General features: G+C 39.3%; 1 protein-coding gene across 5 annotated transcripts in view; it reads right to left on the reverse strand.

Moving 5' to 3' along the window:
• Positions 1 to 15420, reverse strand: part of LOC126708789 (uncharacterized) — a 48334-nt gene extending 32914 nt beyond the window's left edge. For 2 of the 5 annotated variants that reach the window (XM_050408725.1, XM_050408724.1), the window contains exons 1-7: positions 14246 to 15419; positions 10395 to 10539; positions 9591 to 9869; positions 9287 to 9454; positions 8963 to 9178; positions 8263 to 8357; positions 7227 to 7401 (exon numbers count right to left, since the gene is read on the reverse strand). In XM_050408725.1, the coding sequence (XP_050264682.1) occupies positions 7227 to 7401; positions 8263 to 8357; positions 8963 to 9178; positions 9287 to 9454; positions 9591 to 9869; positions 10395 to 10539; positions 14246 to 15144 (1977 nt within the window). In that variant the 5' untranslated portion in view covers positions 15145 to 15419. Of the gene's footprint in view, positions 1 to 7226; positions 7402 to 8262; positions 8358 to 8954; positions 9179 to 9286; positions 9455 to 9590; positions 9870 to 10394; positions 10540 to 14245 lie in introns of those variants that run through there. The other 3 variants (XM_050408727.1, XM_050408726.1, XM_050408728.1) reach the window with 2 other exon arrangements.
• Between the last annotated feature and the right edge of the window lie 3007 nt (positions 15421 to 18427).

The raw sequence follows: 18427 nt of genomic DNA on the forward strand, positions 1-18427 counted from the left end.
CCATCGGCCTCACCAGAAGCTAGCAAAGACATGACGGAGGACGACACCCCTGACTCTGAATCTGCTTCCAACGGGACTTGGGCTAAAGCTCCTTCTTCACCAGCCCAAGAACTCTCTCCCACTTCAACAAAACTTGGGCCTGAAAAAAGACCCTCTCTAGTGCCTGGGCTTGTTCCAAGGCCCATAAAAGGCTTAACTACAGCCTGATTAGAGCTCCGTTGAATCCATTTAAGAGCCTTAGAAGTCTCTCTTCCAGATTCACGTGAGTCCCCTCTGCACTTCGTATCTCCCCCTTTCTTTCTATCCCAGAAAACCCGTCTCCTCCCCATCACATCAACCTCCACGACAAGACCTCTCCCAGACCAGCAGGATCTCCTAGCATCACTCTTCTTCCCCATAACAAAATCTTTTGAATTCAAATTAATACTAGGGAAACGTAGCCTAGTGGCTGCCAGGTTTTGCTCACCAACCTCTGCCACCTCATGAGAGCAAAGCTCCCTCCTAGCTCCTCCCACCACCTCCATCCTGTCATATTTCACCAACGGTAAGTCCCCCTCTTTAACACCAGAGATTCTCAGATTCACTCCCATCTTCTCCTCCCCTATCTGTGGTAACTTCCTTTTGGCAATGGTTCCTAGTTGCTTTGGTTGCTTCCTTTCCTCTATTCTTCCATGTAAACCTTGCACAACTTCAGCAAAAGTTCTAGAACCTACAGCCTCCAAGTTAGACCTATGCACTTGAGGAATGAATTTGGGAAATCCATTTCCTCCCACTGCATATTGAGAAGGGTTCAGTAGTTTTCTAAGTTCAAGGCCAAAAGCCCTCCAACCAAGACTCTCTTTGCCTTCTGGAATGATAATCGACCTCCTAGACCCACCAGCTTTGAGCTCAGTCAACAGCAAGAACTGACCAGCAGAGTTGTAACTCCATTGGAGAGTAAAAGCTGTGTCACCTTCTCTAAAAATAAAAAACTGTTTGGAACTCACCCCAATAACAAGGTGTTCTATGCTAGACATCAGCCATTGTGCTGCATTCCTACCCAAAAAGACTGATCTCATAAAGAATTTGCCCCTCTCAAAAATCTTTAACATGAAATAACGACCCCCTTCCTCTAAAACTAAATGAAAAAATTTTGACTCAATGAAGAATTTACGGACTCCCCCCATGTAAGCTATGCATTGCTTAATTTGATAGATTTGCATTGCTCCCCCCATGTCAGATTTGCTCCCCCCATGTAAAAGCTGTCTACCTCTGTCAGATTTGCTCCCCCCATGTAATCTCAATATTCCTTTGAAGTTCAATTTGAATTCAAAAATTGTTGAGTTTGGAAAGTTGCGTGATAGAGGAAGGCACGTTGGTTAGGGAGAGGGTTGATTGTGAATGTGAATGAGTTTGGAATGAGGCGCGTATCTTGGGATGGTGTTAAGGGTGGTAGGCAAGCTGGCAAATGGGTAGCAAGTAATAATGCCCATAATACAATAGTGGGACTGGGCCCATCCAGGCAGAAAGCCCAAGCTCTATTGGGAAATAAATAAATAAAACCCATTTTGGGCCTAGGTCTGTCAAGCCCACTTAACTTTAAGGCTAGCGAGAGTTCCTTTAGTGGACCAAATGCTCTAGAGCCTTCCTACTAGAATGGTATCTCTATTCCGAGTTCAGGTAGGAGTGAACTCACTACCACGAAGGAACTTGAGAGCTCAATGTTCTCACCTACGACATCAGAGCAGCTTGCGATGTCGCCGAAGGTAACCTTGGACACGATCTCTTCCTTAGCAGCGACAGAAGTGGCAGGTAAGAGTGGTCAGCACAACCCGGCTCGACTTGCTCAGCCACCCACTACGCCGACAGGACCAACGGTGGTGGCCCAAGCCTCCCACGAACCACTATTGGTGATCAGTGCTCCAAGTGGGTCGAGGTTGGTGCCGGTGGTGTCCTCGGCCACAATTTCGGAAACGGTAATGAACTTTACTAACTCGATAGTGTCGACGCTGGTGTCTTTGACTTCGCAAGTGGCATCGGATGATGGGGATGAGAATTTTGTGGGTTCAGAAGGATTGACAACTACAAATAATGATTTTGATTTTGAGGGAGCTCATCTACCTGGCCCAACTATTAGGGAATTGGTCGGAGATTTGGATAAGTCTTGGGGTAATTCCAAAGACTGGATACTACAATTGCGTGATGGAAGGCAATTAGTGCTTCCACTGTCACTGTATCGATCTCTAGATTGTATGTTGGTCTGCTTAAGATTGGAGGGAGAGTGTGTACCAAGTAATGCTTCTATTACTAATGAAGGGCAGAGGGTTAGTTGGGTAGATGAGGGTGAGGGACTAGTAGAGTCTTCGTCTGTGGTTCCTGGGTCAAAGAATGAGATGTGGGAATTTGATGAAAGGTTGAGGTCTTGTCAGAGAAGTGATGAGCTTTTAGTTGTGGTACCTTTGGCCACTAAAGGTCCTTTGGAGTTAGTGTCTAATCATGTGAAGGAGATTGGGTGTAAGGAGAGTGTGGATAATAGTCAACTATCACAATAGGTAACCAATAGGATAAAGGCTTTCAAGAAATCTATGGGCACTTCGTTGGATGGTTTTGAGGAGCAAGTTACAAGATTGTTATTAGCTATAAAGGCCAAAAAAAGTTATAAACAGAAACTTGTGGTGGGTGATCAGACGAAGTTGGTCAAATCAAGCCAGAAAGGTCAGCGGGAGTTGAAAAATTTGTTGTCATCTTTGAATGTTGAGCATGATCCAAATAAAGCAAGGAGTGCAAGTATTGAGCGGGCTATTGTGCCTTATAATTGAGTGTGAAGATTATTTCTTGGAACGTTAGAGGGTTGAATGAGCAGGATAAAAGGCTTAGGTATAGAAATTTGATTAGGAAATGGGGGCCAAATGTGGTTTGTCTTCAAGAAACCAAAATGGGGCTGATTAATAGAGCAGTACTTCGTAGCTTGTGGGGTAGCCAACATGTTGACTGGTCTTACTTAGGTTCTTGTGGAGCTTCTAGAGGGGTGTTAGTGATGTGGGACACTCAGGTCGTGAATAAAATGGAGGAAGCAGTAGGGAGATTTTCCGTTTCTTGTAAGTTTACAAGTGTGTCAGATCAATTTGTTTGGGCGTTTACTGGTGTTTATGATCCTAATTTACACCATGACAGGAGGTTTTTATGAGAAGAACTCTGTGGCTTGAATAGTTGGTGGTGTGTTCCATGGTGTGTGCGTGGTGACTTTAATGTGGATAGGTTCCCTTCCGAACGATTGGGGTCTAATTCTTTCACTGCTACTATGCGGGAGTTTTCCAATTTTATTTCGAAACAGGGTCTCATTGATCTGCCATTGCAAGGGGATACTTTTACTTGGTTAAATTCTCGAGAAGTTGCTTCGAAGGCTAGGCTAGACAGATTCTTGTTTTCTGCAGATTGGGAGGATAAGTTTCCTACAGTTTCTCAAAGACGACTGTCTAGGTTGTGCTCGGATCATTTTCCAATTGTCCTTGAGGGTGGATCTTTTAGAGAGGGAGTAGGCCATTTAAATTTGAGAATATGTGGCTTAAGGATGAGGGTTTTGTGGATAGGGTTCAATCTTGGTGGGAATCCTATCATTTTCATGGTGCACCAAGTTTTGTTCTAGCCAATAAATTAAAGCTCTTAAAAAATTATTTGAAAAGATGGAATGTGGAGGTGTTTTATCATGTTGAAGATCGGATTAAAAAATTGTGGAAGGACCTGAGTGTTCTAGAGAATATGGAGGATAGTCGGGGTTTATCAGTGGAGGAAACGGTAGAAGTGGGAAGAATTCGTGATGAGTTAAAAAAAGCTACTCTGTTGGAAGAAATATGTTGGGAGGAAGAAATCTAGAGTTCTCTGTGTTAGGGAAGGAGACAAGAATACTAAATTTTTCCACCGTATAGCTAACTCTCACAGGACGGTTAATTCTATTGATAGGCTTATGGTGGATGGGGAGTTGTCTTCGGTCCTAGCAGCTATAGCAGATTGTATCTCTCAGTTCTATAGGCAGCTTTATTTTGAGGACGTGGCTCATAGACCTGTCTTAGATGATGTGGACTTTTCTAGCATCTCGGTGGAAGATGCAAGTTGGCTAGATAGGCCTTTTGAGGAGGAAGAGGTGTTTGGGGTAATCAATGATTTTAATGGTGATAAGGTGCCTAGCCCGGATGGCTTTTCTATGGCATTCTTCCAGTCTTGCTGGTGTGTTTTGAAAACAAAAATTATGGTTGTATTCCACAATTTTCATACTCAGGCAGTGTTTGAGAAGAGTCTTAATGCTTCGTTCCTTGCCCTTATTCCCAAGAAAGTGGATGCTGTGGAGGTAAAGGACTTTCAACCTATTAGCTTAGTTGGTGGGATTTATAAGATTATTTCTAAGGTGTTGGTTAATCGGCTTCATAGGGTGGTGCATGGGCATATTTCAGATTCACAAAATGGCCTTGTGAAGGGCAAACAAATTTTGGATTCCGTCTTGATTGTTTCTAAATGTATTGATAGTAGATTGAAGTCAGGAGTTCCAGGTGTGTTGTGTAAATTGGATGTGGAAAAGGCGTATGATCATGTAAGTTGGGATTTTTTAATGTACAAGCTTCAACATTGTGGTTTCTCAGAGAAATGGAGAAAATGGATAAGGTATTGCATTTCAACTGTAAAGTTTTCCATTCTGATCAATGGTAGTCCATCTGATTTCTTTGGAAGTTCTAGGGGGCTTCGGCAAGGGGACCCATTATCTCCATTGTTGTTTGATATTGTGATGGAGGCATTAAGTCGTATATTGAATGTGGCTGTCTCCGCTGGGCAATTCTCAGGCTTTTCTGCAGGTAGTACGACTAGTCCATCAGTGATGGTGTCTCACCTTTTATTTGCAAATGACACTGATTTTTTGGGATGCTAAACCTTCTCAGATTGCTAATTTGAGGGCGATTCTTGCTAGATTTGAGAAGGTGTCAGGGCTTCATATTAATTTGGGGAAATCTGAGTTGGTACCTGTTGGTGGGGTGCACAATTTGGAGGCTTTGGTGGGTCTGTTGGGGTGTGGGCAGTCTTCTCTACCCTTGAAATATTTGGGCCTTCCATTAGGTGCTAAGTTTAAGGATTTATCTGTTTGGAATCCTATCCAAGAGAGAATGAAGAGGAGATTAGCAGGCTGGAAGAGAATGTATTTATCTAAAGGGGGTTAAGGTGACACTCATTAAAAGCTCACTCTCATCTTTACCTACATATTTCCTTTCCCTTCTTCCTTTACCGGGTAAGGTGGCAAAACGTATGGAGAAATTACAGAGAGATTTTCTGTGGAATGGGACTGGTGGTGAACCTAAAATTCATTTAGTTAATTGGGCCAAGGTTTGTAAGCTTTTGCAAGTTGGGGGGTTGGGTATAAGACGTTTGGGAAGCTTTAATTCTGCCTTGCTAGGAAAATGGTTGTGGAGGTATGGCATGGAGACTGATACTTTATGGAGAAGGGTTATAGAGGCAAAATATGGGAATATTTGGGATCGGTGGTGTACAAAAAAGGTGACAAGTCCTTATTGGGGTCAGCCTGTGGAGATACATTAGAAGTGGCTGGTTGAACTTCTCTAAACTCCTTGTATATGATGTGGGGGATGGTACTAGAGTAAAATTTTGGAAGCATGTGTGGTGCGGGGATGGTACTTTCCAAGAGGCCTTTCCGGAGATTTATCGTCTTAGTAGGTCAAAGGATTCCTCGGTGGCTGAAGTTATGGGTTGGTCTGTTGGGAGATTTCACTGGAATGTGCAATTTTGTCGTCCACCACAAGATTGGAAAGAAGAAGCCTATGATCGGTTTATGGGGTTGGTCTATTCTTCGACAGTGCCCTGTTTGGCCCAGATAAGGTTTGTTGGAAGCCTGCAAGGAATAGAGATTTTGAGGTTAGAGGATATTATAGCTCCTTCTACCCTCCTACTATTGTTTCCTTCCCATGGAGAATAATATGGCAATCGAAGGTTCCTCCAAGAATGGCTTCCTTAGGTAAGATCTTAACAACAGACTACCTTCGTAAAAGACATGTGATAGTGCTTGACTGGTGCTATATGTGTAAGAGATGTGGGGAGTCGGTGGATCATCTTCTACTTCATTGCTCCATAGCTTGGGAGTAGTGGTCTTTGGTTTATAGTGTTTGGTATTCAATGGGTTATGCCTCATACTGTTCTTGAGTTGTTTAAGGCTTGGCAAGGAAAGTTTGCGCGACATCGTCACATTGATGTTTGGAGATTAGTGCCTCATTGCTTGATTTGGTGCATTTGGCGTGAAAGGAGTGCTAGAAACTTTGAGGGTTGTGAACGTTCTTTACTAGAAATTAAGTCTTTTTTCTTGCACACTCTCTTTGAATGGAGTGTGGTCTTTTCTCATTTTTCTTGTTCTTCTTTTCCTATTTTTCTTAATCGTTGTACTTTTGTTTCCTGATTTGTGCTCCCATAGTACATCCTCAATGTACTCGGCTTGGCACTTTTTCTATTATTAATAATATTCTTACGTTACTTATAAAAAAAAAAAGTATCTTAGGTTTTAGAGCTATATGAAAAGATTTCCACCACTAAACAATCTGGGGAACCCTTGTTTGAGTATTATGGTAATCTTATGAATTTGTGGAACCAATTACTACAATATCGACATTTTACAACTAATTTAGAGTAACATAAGTGGCATTGGGGAGGAATTTATGATTGCTTCCTTGTTTATCTGGTGTAGGCTCCAATATGTGTGGGTCCAAAGGTCAAATTCTTGCTAGTGAGACCAGATAAACATATGATCTTTGAAGTTTGAACCCACGCATAAGTATAATAATAATAATAATAATTGAACCCACGCATATTGGGTCCACTAGCAATATGCATGGGTTCAATTAGCAAGATACTAACTTCACCTAAGTATAATAATAATTGATTTATCACATATAATACTAACTTCACCATGAGCTGTTCTTGGCTGATAATGATACCAAGATGTGATATAAAACAGCTCATGGTGAAGTTAGTATTATATGTGATAAATCAATTATTATTATACTTAGGTTTTTCAAAGAATTGAAAATACTATGCAAAACCAACAAAATGCTACATTTTCAACCAAGAACAACCCACAGGTGCTTGTTTGAAATTTGCATATTGAAATGGCCACGCAAGAGTGTATGAAGATAACAACAGCCTTAAGAACACAAAAAGGAAATCACAGTGCAAAAGGTTCATAAAGATGAGCAACTGACCTTGCGTGCAATATTATTAATAGCTTCCAAATGGTTCTGCAGGTCTTTCAAATGGCATAATGCCAACTGATGATGACTTTCTCTTTCATCACCCGTACACCTTTCCATTGCTGCTAATGCAAGAACAACTGATTCCAGAGCATAACGCATGTGCATGAGTTCAACATCTTGCTTTCTACCACCCCCACCCCAAAAAAAAATATAAAAGAAAAGAAAAGAAAAATATCAGCATATTGGAAGCAATTAAGGAAAATCAATTTTTTTTTAAATGGCTTGAAAATATCAGGTGCATATCTAGGTATCAGTGACAAATATATATAGACATTGATGAATATCGAGAATGGTAAACAATTCTTTTAGTGTGTTATCATATGAGAACTAGTTGTGCTTCCCATTTGCTGATCTTTTTTTTTTAATCATGTCATAAAAGTTCAAATTCTTAATTTAAAGCAGCTTTGGGAAAGATTCTTACTTTGGATAACCTTACAAAGAGGGGTTTGTCATTGGTTAATTGGTGTTGTAGAAACCGCAACAATAGAGCAATGGTGGATCACCTTTTAATTCATTGTGACAGTGCTTATGCTTTGTGGGGTGATGTGTTTCAGATGTTTGGGTTACAATAGGTTATGTCAGGGAATGTTGCTTCTTTGTTATTTAGCTGGAGAAATTGGTTTGGTAAACATGGTTTGGATATTTGGCACATGGTGCCAGCATGTTTGATGTGGCTTGTATGGAAGGAGTGGAACAGATGTACGTTTGAAGACACAGCTGCTTGGATCAGTTAAAAACTTTCGTACTCTTTTCAATTGGTCCTGGATTTGGGGTTTCACACATTATTCTTCTCTTTTAGAATTTCAAGTTTCTCTTAGATTTTCCTTTTGAGACTTTTGTACTTTTATGACACTTTGTGTTCATCATCGTGAACATAAAGTATATTTGATTTTTAATAGAATTACATTACTTACTATTTATTTTTTTTTAAATCTTAATTTAAAGTATCAATATAACCAATTCAGAAGAAATTTTGCATATACACCTCTTCCAAGCATCTGTGGGAGAAGCAATTGGTTGCATGCTGATCAATTCAATAGCTTCCTGGAATTTTATGCCCGGAACAACATCAAACAATACCTACAGAAAAGATGCTGTGTCACAACTTAATACTTCAAAAATTACAACAACAATAATAATATAAGAAGAAGAAATAATACATATAGGGGAATATTTTAGAGGATTTGGAGGGATACCTTCTTTCTCAAATTCACTTTTTTAAAAAGCTTTCTCAAATAGGGGAATTTGGTGGGAGATGATACATTGCTTAATGAATTTTTCTGAACTTCCCTTTTTACCATTAACAATTTATCAAAATTTCAATAATGTCTAAACAAACCTAAATCACTTGTCTCACTGTATTGTAAAACTTATATAATATTTTATGCTCTCCTCTTCCCCCTTGTAACAAGACAAAGCAAGATATATCTTCTCCTCTCTCTCCCATTTTATTTTTTAAAACATCCAAACAAATATATTTTATAACTTTTTTATAAAATGAATTTGATAACTATTCCCTCTCCTCTCCTCTTCTCCCTCCCCCGCTTTAATCATCTAACTGTCCTCTACCTCTAAAATTCCCAACATACTCTAATGTGTATATTCAGTACAAGTGAACATCCAGTTCAGATAGGTAGATAATATTGCCTAGCATTTCTAAGTCAATTAAGTACATACATTCTTACCCGAAGCGGACTTTGTACAGAGAGTCTTTCCAACACAAAGTTCTCAACAAAAAAGTCTGACTGGGCAACTTCCTCTGCTAATGCTATTTGTTCTTTTCCCGATAACAACAATGAGAATTTTGAATTCCATGATCGACCAGAATTGACACAGGCAACAAAAGAGGCAACATCAAGCTGATAACACAAATTATCACAAAGATGTTCCACACAAGATATCTGCCAAGATCAAAAAACAAATTATATATTTCTGCTGATCTTTTATGTATGTGATCATCTTGTATCAAAAAGATTTGTACCCATAAAAGTTTTAGGAAAAGTCATTACCTCATCTGATTGATTACCATAGAGTGAAGATTCTTCCAGCCGAAGTACCTGAGACTTACTTGTCCACAGCTGTTGCATTAAACTCCTCCGTGCTGTTGTTTTACCGGACAATAAATCCCAACCCATGGAAGCCACCAAGGGCTGAAGTCGAGGAAATAACATAAGAACCTGCCACATAACCAGACCAATAAGGACTGTAAGAGTACAGCTACCATCAATTCAGCATTGGAAATTAAATTTCAATAACGCAAACCATCGATTTCATACTCACATATTCAATTTAAAGATAAAACTGGACACATACATTGCTAGCTTCTTGAAGCTGCTCCCTCTTCACAGCAGATAGGGCACTATCCATGACACATTCAAGTACATGTAAATTAGAAACACGAGCGTAATGGTACATATCTCTCATGCAAGAACTGACTGCCACATTCAACGATGAAGTCTTCTCATGTATATTTGTATCAGATTTCAACTCTGCAAGATATCTTTGAAAGCACTCAAGAGGAGGTGGAATCTGGCTGTCATCAAGAGCTTTATACGTCTCAATCTCTTCAGAAAGAAACTCATCTTGAATCACCTGCAGCAAGTCAAGTCAAATACATCTTCAAGGAAGAAAATTGACAATATGTATTAGCCATTAATGGATAATGTTCAAACTCATCATCTTTCAACTTTATCCAAGAGAATGTGCTTAGAGACAACTTTCGGCACTACTAACAATGTCTAAAGACAATCTATTTTGAATGTACATTACAATGTAAATCTTTAGCTTCAAACATCAAAATAACAACAGAATCATACACATATGAGCCAAGGGGACATTCTGGGACTTCAACAAAGTGAGCTACTTACTGCTAAACCAGTTCACATGAATTCTAACTTAAGTTCACTTTGACCTGAGGTGCACTAGGCAAAAAAAATGAAAACCAGCCAGATAATACCAAGTTACCCAGGATTAGGGGATTGACTCACCATATACTCTTACCAGAATACCAGATTCACTCATCTGCTTGAGAGAAAATTAATGTTGATATCATGCCAGCCATAGCTGGCCAAGAAGCTACCAATCAGACTCCTTACAAGAAAAGGGCAAAGTTATTACCTGAATCATTTGAACAAGATCTCTGCAATTTGATGAGAGAGCTTCTCCATAGATCCCTAGAAATTTTTCTCGCATGGCTTGCCATGAGTCTCCAAAAATACCCTTTCTTGATGAAACACTTCTGATTAGATCTTGCAAAACCATGCTGTGAGGTACAAGAAAGGAAAATGCAAATAAATATCTAGAAGAGAAGCAAAACATATAGACAAGTTTCTCAAGAGATAGGACAAGAAAACAAAAAACTAGACATGGATCTTATTGAGAAATAAGCAAAAATATTAAAGACTGATGTCAACAAAGGTCTCTTTTCCATACTACAAGATAGAACAAACAAAACAATTCTCAAGGACTTAATTTCAAAATAAAATGAGCAGTCATATCAAGATCACCAAAGCTCATGAAACATTAATAGCATGAAAATGCACTTGTCAAAGGATTACTCTTATAAAAATTATGTTGTCTACCCTCCCAACTTATTGTCTTTCTTCTTTCCATTGCCAGTTGGTGCAGAGAATAGAATGAAAAAGCTCCAAAATAACTTTCCATGGCAAGGCATGAGAGAGGTGTTACAAGATTCAAGAATAAGATTGGTTAATGGAACGAGAGGAATATGTCTGGGATCAACTAGTAGCGAGAAAAGGAATCACTTGTTTCTTGAACAATTCTTTCAAAAAAATAATCTATTTGATGAGTCATAAGACAAGGCAATTCAAGGTTCAGGTGGTTGATTAGTCAGACTATAAAAAAAGAACTGAATTGAAGTAATGGATTTACCTCTGTCAGGTTATGTACCAATAAATGATTTTTAGATTCGCAATCCCAAGCCATCAAGTAAATTGGAATGTGATTTGCAACCCCATTTCATTAGGTGGCTTGGGATTAGGAAGATACTGGCTTTCAACCAAACACCACTTAGGAAATGGCTATGGAGGTATATACAAGAGAGGGTAATCTTTACAAAAGTAAATGGATTACAAATGTCTTGGGGTGGATGGTGTTCAGATATTGTTAGAGGACCATATGGAGTGGGTTTTTTTATATATATAAGTAAAATATTTTTATTCAACAAAGGAAATGGTTCCCATACACAAGATGTGTATCAAACCATTAACGTCATATGGAATGAGTCTATGGAAGCAAGTTGGGAATGGGCAGGCCCAATTTTTGAGGTTTACTCAGTTCAAGGCTGGCATGGATCTACATCCAATTCTAGAATGGTGATTGGTGAGGAGACACTTTCCTTCTCAAATTTTGTAACATTAGGGATACAGACATAAAGGTGGCAAATTACTTAGACTAGACAAATGGTGGCATTCATTGGAACCCTCTTTCACTTCATTTTAGAGGATCTTTACATTGTTCGGATTAAATTAACTAGGATGATTTGGATTCTTAATTTTGGCTTCCATCAACAAGCCAGGTTTTTAAGTAAAAACTTTATCATAGAGTTTTGAAATTGGGGAAGGGGGTAATAACCTTGAAGAATCATATGGAGAGTTAAAGCTTTGCCAAGAGGAGCTTTTTTGAATGGACAAAGGTGATGGGAAATATCCTTACAACAGATAATTTGTGTAGGTAGGGAAGAGAGGCAATGGTAGAGAGATTGAAGCATCTATTCCTAAGGCCTCTCCATGAGTGGACTAAGGCCATGTATCCACTATCTTAAACAAGTTTCCTGGATTTTCTTTTTCTTCTTCTTTTTTTTTAATTAGTAAGTTACACATGTACGCGGTGGGTCTTGAAGCCAAGACCTTACCCTCCACCTTACTCTTACACAAAGAGGAGGTGCCATTTGAGCTAGAGCTCGTTGGCAAGTTTCCTTTTCTTGATAAGTAATAATTGTATTAGAAAAGGAAAAGGGAAAGACACAAAGGATGTGTACTAGCTGAATTCAAAGAATACAACTCAAAATGAAAGAGTGTCAATAAAATCAACAAAAGACATGAAGGGTTGCAGCCTGGAGCATGTATCCAATCAAACAATGTCCGCAAAATATGCTCATTGATGATATGGGCAGGAACTTTGATGCCATCAAAGACCCGTCTGTTTCTTTCAAGCCATTGATTCCACATGATGCACAAGGGCAAGGCTCGCCACACCTTGGCTCCTCTAAGGCGCTAAAACCGATCTTGACAGCATTACAAAAGTTAAATCAAATATTTGAGCATCACCCAAGCAATGCCCAACCAAAGTAAAGATAAAAGGATCATATACCAGATGCCATAGAGCAATGGAAGAGCAAATGATCTATAGATTCCCCACTACACACACAACACCAATCAAAAATTAAAATGTGATGCTTCCGAAGGTTATCCACTATTTGAATTCTCCCAGGGGCTGCAGTCCACACAAAAAATGCCACCTTTCTCTTTTCTGGAATGTTAGCCATCCAGATGATCTTCCATAGGAAAGAGACTCCTGTAGGACCCCTAAAAGCATTATACTATGATCTCACTCAAACATTCCATTCTTCGATGGCAACCACAATGCTTGGTCTTGACCAAACGAGGTAGGCAATTATCATATAGTACCCCAAGAAAAGTATCAACATCTTATAACTCCCAATCCTAGAAAGGACAGATATACCGATGATTCCAACGCCATCCTTCACCCATGATGAGCCAGCTAGCTATGAAGACACTAAGGTCCCCTTTAACAGGGGAGCAAACCGCTCTTCAATCCGCCAAAAGGAATTTCTTAGTGTCACCAATGCCTCCCCACAGGAAATCCCTCCGAAGTTTCTCCAACTTATTGGCCACATTAGTTGGCATCATTGGCAAGTTTCCTTGATATTCTACAAATGTTGAACGTTAGAAATTAATTGTTTTTCTTTACTTTTGCTTTTGGGTTTTACTCTTGTAATTTCTTTTTTAAATAAGTGGTTTTACTCTTGCATACATTCCCTGTAAAAGAGTAGCATCCTTTCCCATTTTATCGATGAAAAGTAACCAAGGATGTGCATGTGTGTGTAAGCACGTGACAAACATAGAACCATGTTAAAATCAAAATCCCTTTCTCTTAAGCAAGTCTATAAACCAAACCAACGTGGTCCTACTTTATGGTACATTTGTTGGCTTATTTGAGAGATTGATTGAGGAAACACAAAAATGCTATAAATAAGAACATTGTGCCATTGGGTCTTTTGTGGTGTATTTGGCATGAACAGAATTATTGAACATTGGAAGGACAGAGTGTAGTTCTATACATAGAGCTTTTGTTAGAACATTATATGAATGGATAGCCGCGACAAGTTGTTTTTCTTTTTCTTCTATGTTGGATTTCGTAGAGTTGCTAAACTTTAGGCATTAGTATAGTTGTATTTTTCACGTCAACCTCTAGTGTACTACAGTGGTGCAACCTTTTTGCACTTTTTTAATCTATGTTTATTACCTAATCCCCCAAAAAATAAACATTACAAATGAAATACAATCATAAGCTACATTCTGAACTGTAACAAAAGAAATAGGTACTTAAGAGAGCAGCAAAAATATCACCTTAAAAGGTATAACTTAGTGCTCACAACATTAGCAAGAACAAGAAAAATCATGAGATACTTTCATATTTCACCAGAGTTCATAATGTCATACTTCACAACAAACAATAATTCCAGCTTCCAACCAAATGCAAAGCAGATTGAAGTTCATGATCGGGCAATTTCATGTCCCCAAGAATGAACTCCAATCACCCACAAGCTCCATTATGATGTAAATAGTATAAAGGAAACTGAAAATTATATCTAAGAGAGTTGAAGTTTCCCATTGGATGAAAAAATTGGGGAAAAATACAGAAAACACTGTAATCACAGTCTTAAATTGCATCAAAAGGGATGTAAAGCCAAACACTATACATACCGATACTCATCCTCTTCCACACCATAATCAGTGTGAAGAAAACGAATTCGAGGAACCGCTCCATCTACATTACCCTCCTTCAAGCATTCCTTAATAGCATCCAAGTGAGCTAACTGAACACTCCTTTGAATCAACCCCAAAACCCTCAGATCCTCCCCCTCCTCCTCGGACCGCGCTGTTTCAGCTAAACCAGAATCAAAACCTTCCCAACCCCTAACTTGCCGCTGTATATTCCAACACAATGCATCGAAAACATCCGCGTAATCCAATATCACTCTCTTCAAACACACCAATTCGCTTTCCTCAACTGAACTCATATCAATATCATTGCCATTACCATCAACATCAACCTCAGCATCCGGCTTCAACCTCTTAACCCCCAATTCTAAAACCCTATCCAAAACCCTCACACACTCATCGAATCCGCCATTCACATCTCTCAATTCCTCGCACTTTTCCCTCTCCAAAACCTCCGCTCGTTCGTCGTAACCCTCGCTCCCGTTCAACACATCTTTCTCCAAGCTTTGGATATCGAAATTGTTCCGCATGCCCTCCGAAACCCGGTCGATCAGGTGCTGAACTAGTAACAAGAACTCGGCGCGTAGCCGGAGCGTTTCGGGATCGAAGCTCCATGCCGACGAGGCATTGCTGTTGTCGTCGAATTGCTGCAAGAGTTCGAGAGTGGACATGTAGGTGAGGAGAGGCGGAGATGGACACGAGTCTGACCATAGAATGTTCTGGAAACGGCCCGATCGAGCCACGATTGTTTGGAGGACGGCGAGAGCGAGGTCCGGGTTCCGGGATCGGAGAGCGAGGATAACTGCTCGGAGTGGCTCGAACTGAGCTAGGTGGAGGTGGTTCGCGACGAGGCGAGTGAGGATCTCGATCTCTTTGTCCATTGCTATAGGCTATGGAGATTGAGAGTGTTGAGTTTAGGGATTTGAGTTTTGAGTTTTGAGAGAGAGTTGTGTTGTTTTTGGGTTTTAGAAGGTGGAAGTTTCTTGAATGAGAGAGAGAGAAGGGAGCTTTTGGATTGGATTTGATTTGATTTGATTTGGGAGATCAGAACTGAAAACGAAATGAGTTTTGGAAATTGGTTGAGCATGGAGGAATGTCCGTTGTGTCTGAAAGATGAGTGTTTAGTTGTCCTGTAACTCCTATATGCTAATCGTGCCAGTTTGGTTTTCGCGGAAGGAGTTAAAGAAAAATTCGGAAAGCGACAGTGGAGTTCACGTTGGACTTAAAACGATATCGTTTCTCCTTTTTCTTCCAATTTAAAAAGGATCCGTTAGATCTTTGCTAATGAGAATCGGTACACAACCCTTCAAAACCCTAAAAAAAAATCCCTCAAAACAAATTAAATTAAATTATTGGTTCTAATTTAAATTTACAACTTAAATTATTTTTTTGGAGATCTATAACATTTCTCTTTGCCAATAGGTCATTTTAGATAAAATTTAATACCAATTCCATTGGAAATATATAAAAACTGTCAAAACAAAAAAAATTTCCTTTTTTTATCAAAATTTTCTAAAAATATCCATTAAATTTCCCTAATTAAAAAATACTCATTTTTTATTTTTCCTTTAAAATAATTATTTCTTCCTTAAGGCAAAAACTACATATTTTTTCAAATTTTTGTTTTTAAATGAGATTTCAACATAAATATACAAGCTTACACGTTGAATGTATTTGCTTAATGTTTCAAATGATGCATTTTATTCCTTAATTAATAAATGAGTTCTCTTAATTCTTCCATTTAATTCTACTTACTTTTATTAATCATTATAGTCTGTACTAAATGTTGTATCTATTTTTTATTAAATTAACCCTCACGAGAGACATGGTTCATATTAAATTTGAAATATTTGGTTTGTATTATTAAATTGTCATTTTAACAAACTAAGACTAATATTATCATGTCTTTCAAAAAAGACTAATATTATCGTCTTTCTCAACCAAAAAAAAAAAAAAAAGAGACTAATATTATTGTGTTATTAAACATTTTGGTGTGATCATTTTTTCCTTCTTCTTTTTTGTCAGTGTTAAAATTGTGTTTTATATTGACTTACGCGATAAACATTTAGCTGTGTTACTAAATGTTAAGTTATTATTGTATTGTTAAGTTGTGTAAACTGTAAGCTATGGTAGGTCTTACTAGATAACAAGACGGCAAACTTGGACCTAGATCCATTAACTCTCCTGAACCCTAGGACAAGGGCGGAGCTACATTCATGGCCCCCCCAAAATTTTTTTTTTTCTCCTACAACTATACTAGTAATAGGATATAGTCCTCCCAAAAAATTAGAACCGACCCCCCCCCCCCCAATTATTTCTAAAATTTCTAGTTAGTCCAATGGATTTTTAATTGGCCTCCTCAATTGGAAATTTCTTATCGAGGTGTTAGCCGAGAGAGGGGCCCCATCTAGAATCATGGTCAAGGTCTAGGCAAGGACTACCACCGAGGACTCGCCTCTCTTGTCTGCCTGGGTTTGAGTCACCCTAGGCTGTTTGGCTCCCTTGGGAGGCACAGTTTCTTTATTCTATGGGCCCTTCCCCCTTTCCACTACATCCTGCCCCCTCTGATCCCTTTTTCGTTTGTGGTCAGCAGGCTGAGTTAGGGGAAGGGGAGGAAGTTTGGCCTGAGAGGGTTTCTTTGGTGCGTGGCCCCTAGTCGAGGACTCCATCACCTCTAACAAGCCAGTCCTTTGTTTTCTTTGGATTCCCATGTCTGCTGAGATGACAGCCTCTTCTTGAACGTGACTTGTTTGTACAGGGATAGGATCGCCGAGGTCACCGACAGGAGCTTCTGGAGACAGAGACTGATTGAAGACGTTGAAATCGTCCTTGAAATCGGACACTTCGACTATTCTTTCTTCTTCTTCTTTTTCTTCTTTCTCTTCCTTAATGATTGGACGAGAAAAGGAGGCTCCCACTTTTGGTATGCCTTCAAGTATGTGAATAGTACCTTGGACACCCTTTGTGACGGGACCAGTGATGAGGAAGCCTGGAGCTGCTACGTTGACCCGATGTAGACGGGGGTCCTTTGCCTTGATGACACACTTAGGCGCCTAGAAGGCTTTAGAGATAGGATTGTAGCCAAGGATCAGATGTGCTACACGAAGCTAGCCGTCGCTATGGACGAATACCTCGACCTTTGAAATCTGGTCTAGGCTTGATCGATTTACCAGATTAAAGTTTGGTACAACAGCGTTCGGATCTACAAACCCATCAAAAAGGACAAAAAAACATTGTTAGCAAAAAAAAAAAAAAAAAAGAGAAGAGCGAATCAAAAGAAAATTCCTATATTGATACAAAAAAAATATATATAAGAAAGAAAATGATTCCAAAATAAGAAGCCTGGACTTAAAGCCCCACCTGGTTTCCCCTCTTTCGTCGGGCCGGGGAGGCCATCATGCCACTCCCTTGAGAAGATCAAAAAGTCCATTTTCAAACCTTTATTTGAGTCGTGGAGGCATTAGATTAGTCTAACTTCAGCGTACCTAGCCTTTAGGTAATACCCTTGCCCCATTAGGTGGTAGAGATTATAAACCCAGTTAACATCGTGGTGAGTAAGCCTTAGGCCCATTTTCTCATTAAAAGCATCTATACTCTCCAAAATCCTAAACATGTTTGGTGCATATTGGGTAGGAGCTAGCCTATGAGCCCTAAGATAGTCTCTAGTGATAATACCCATGGGGATTTTCCCTCTATGAAAACGATCATTGGGATTACCACTTCTCCCTCCTGCCTCTCTTTAAACCACTGCCCTTCCTTACAATACCTCATACCTACTCCAGGAGGGATCCTATACTGGGCCCTAAAATTCTCCATTCCCTCCTCGGAGTCTACCAAACTCTTAAATCTACTCATTTTTTGAAAGGTAGGGAGAAACTAAGAGGATTGAGAAAATAAAGTGGAGACAAGGAGGAAATAATGCAAAGAGAAGAAGAGTGTATAGAAAAATAAAGAGTAAAAGTTCAAGAAGACTTACAGAAAGAATAAAGGTGTCCTTAGATAGGCCTTTGGTATTTGTAAAGGATCAGGTGAGTTGGAAAAGTGTGCAGGTTCAAGGTATGTGCGCTAGAATGGAATGAATGCTAAAGTGAGATGAGAAGTTGATTTGAGAGGTATTTATATCAAGGAGGAAGCTAGGAGTGGGAAAATTCTTGTTCGGTACCC

Source organism: Quercus robur, chromosome 12 (assembly GCF_932294415.1).
Source record: "Quercus robur chromosome 12, dhQueRobu3.1, whole genome shotgun sequence".
NCBI lineage: Eukaryota > Viridiplantae > Streptophyta > Magnoliopsida > Fagales > Fagaceae > Quercus > Quercus robur.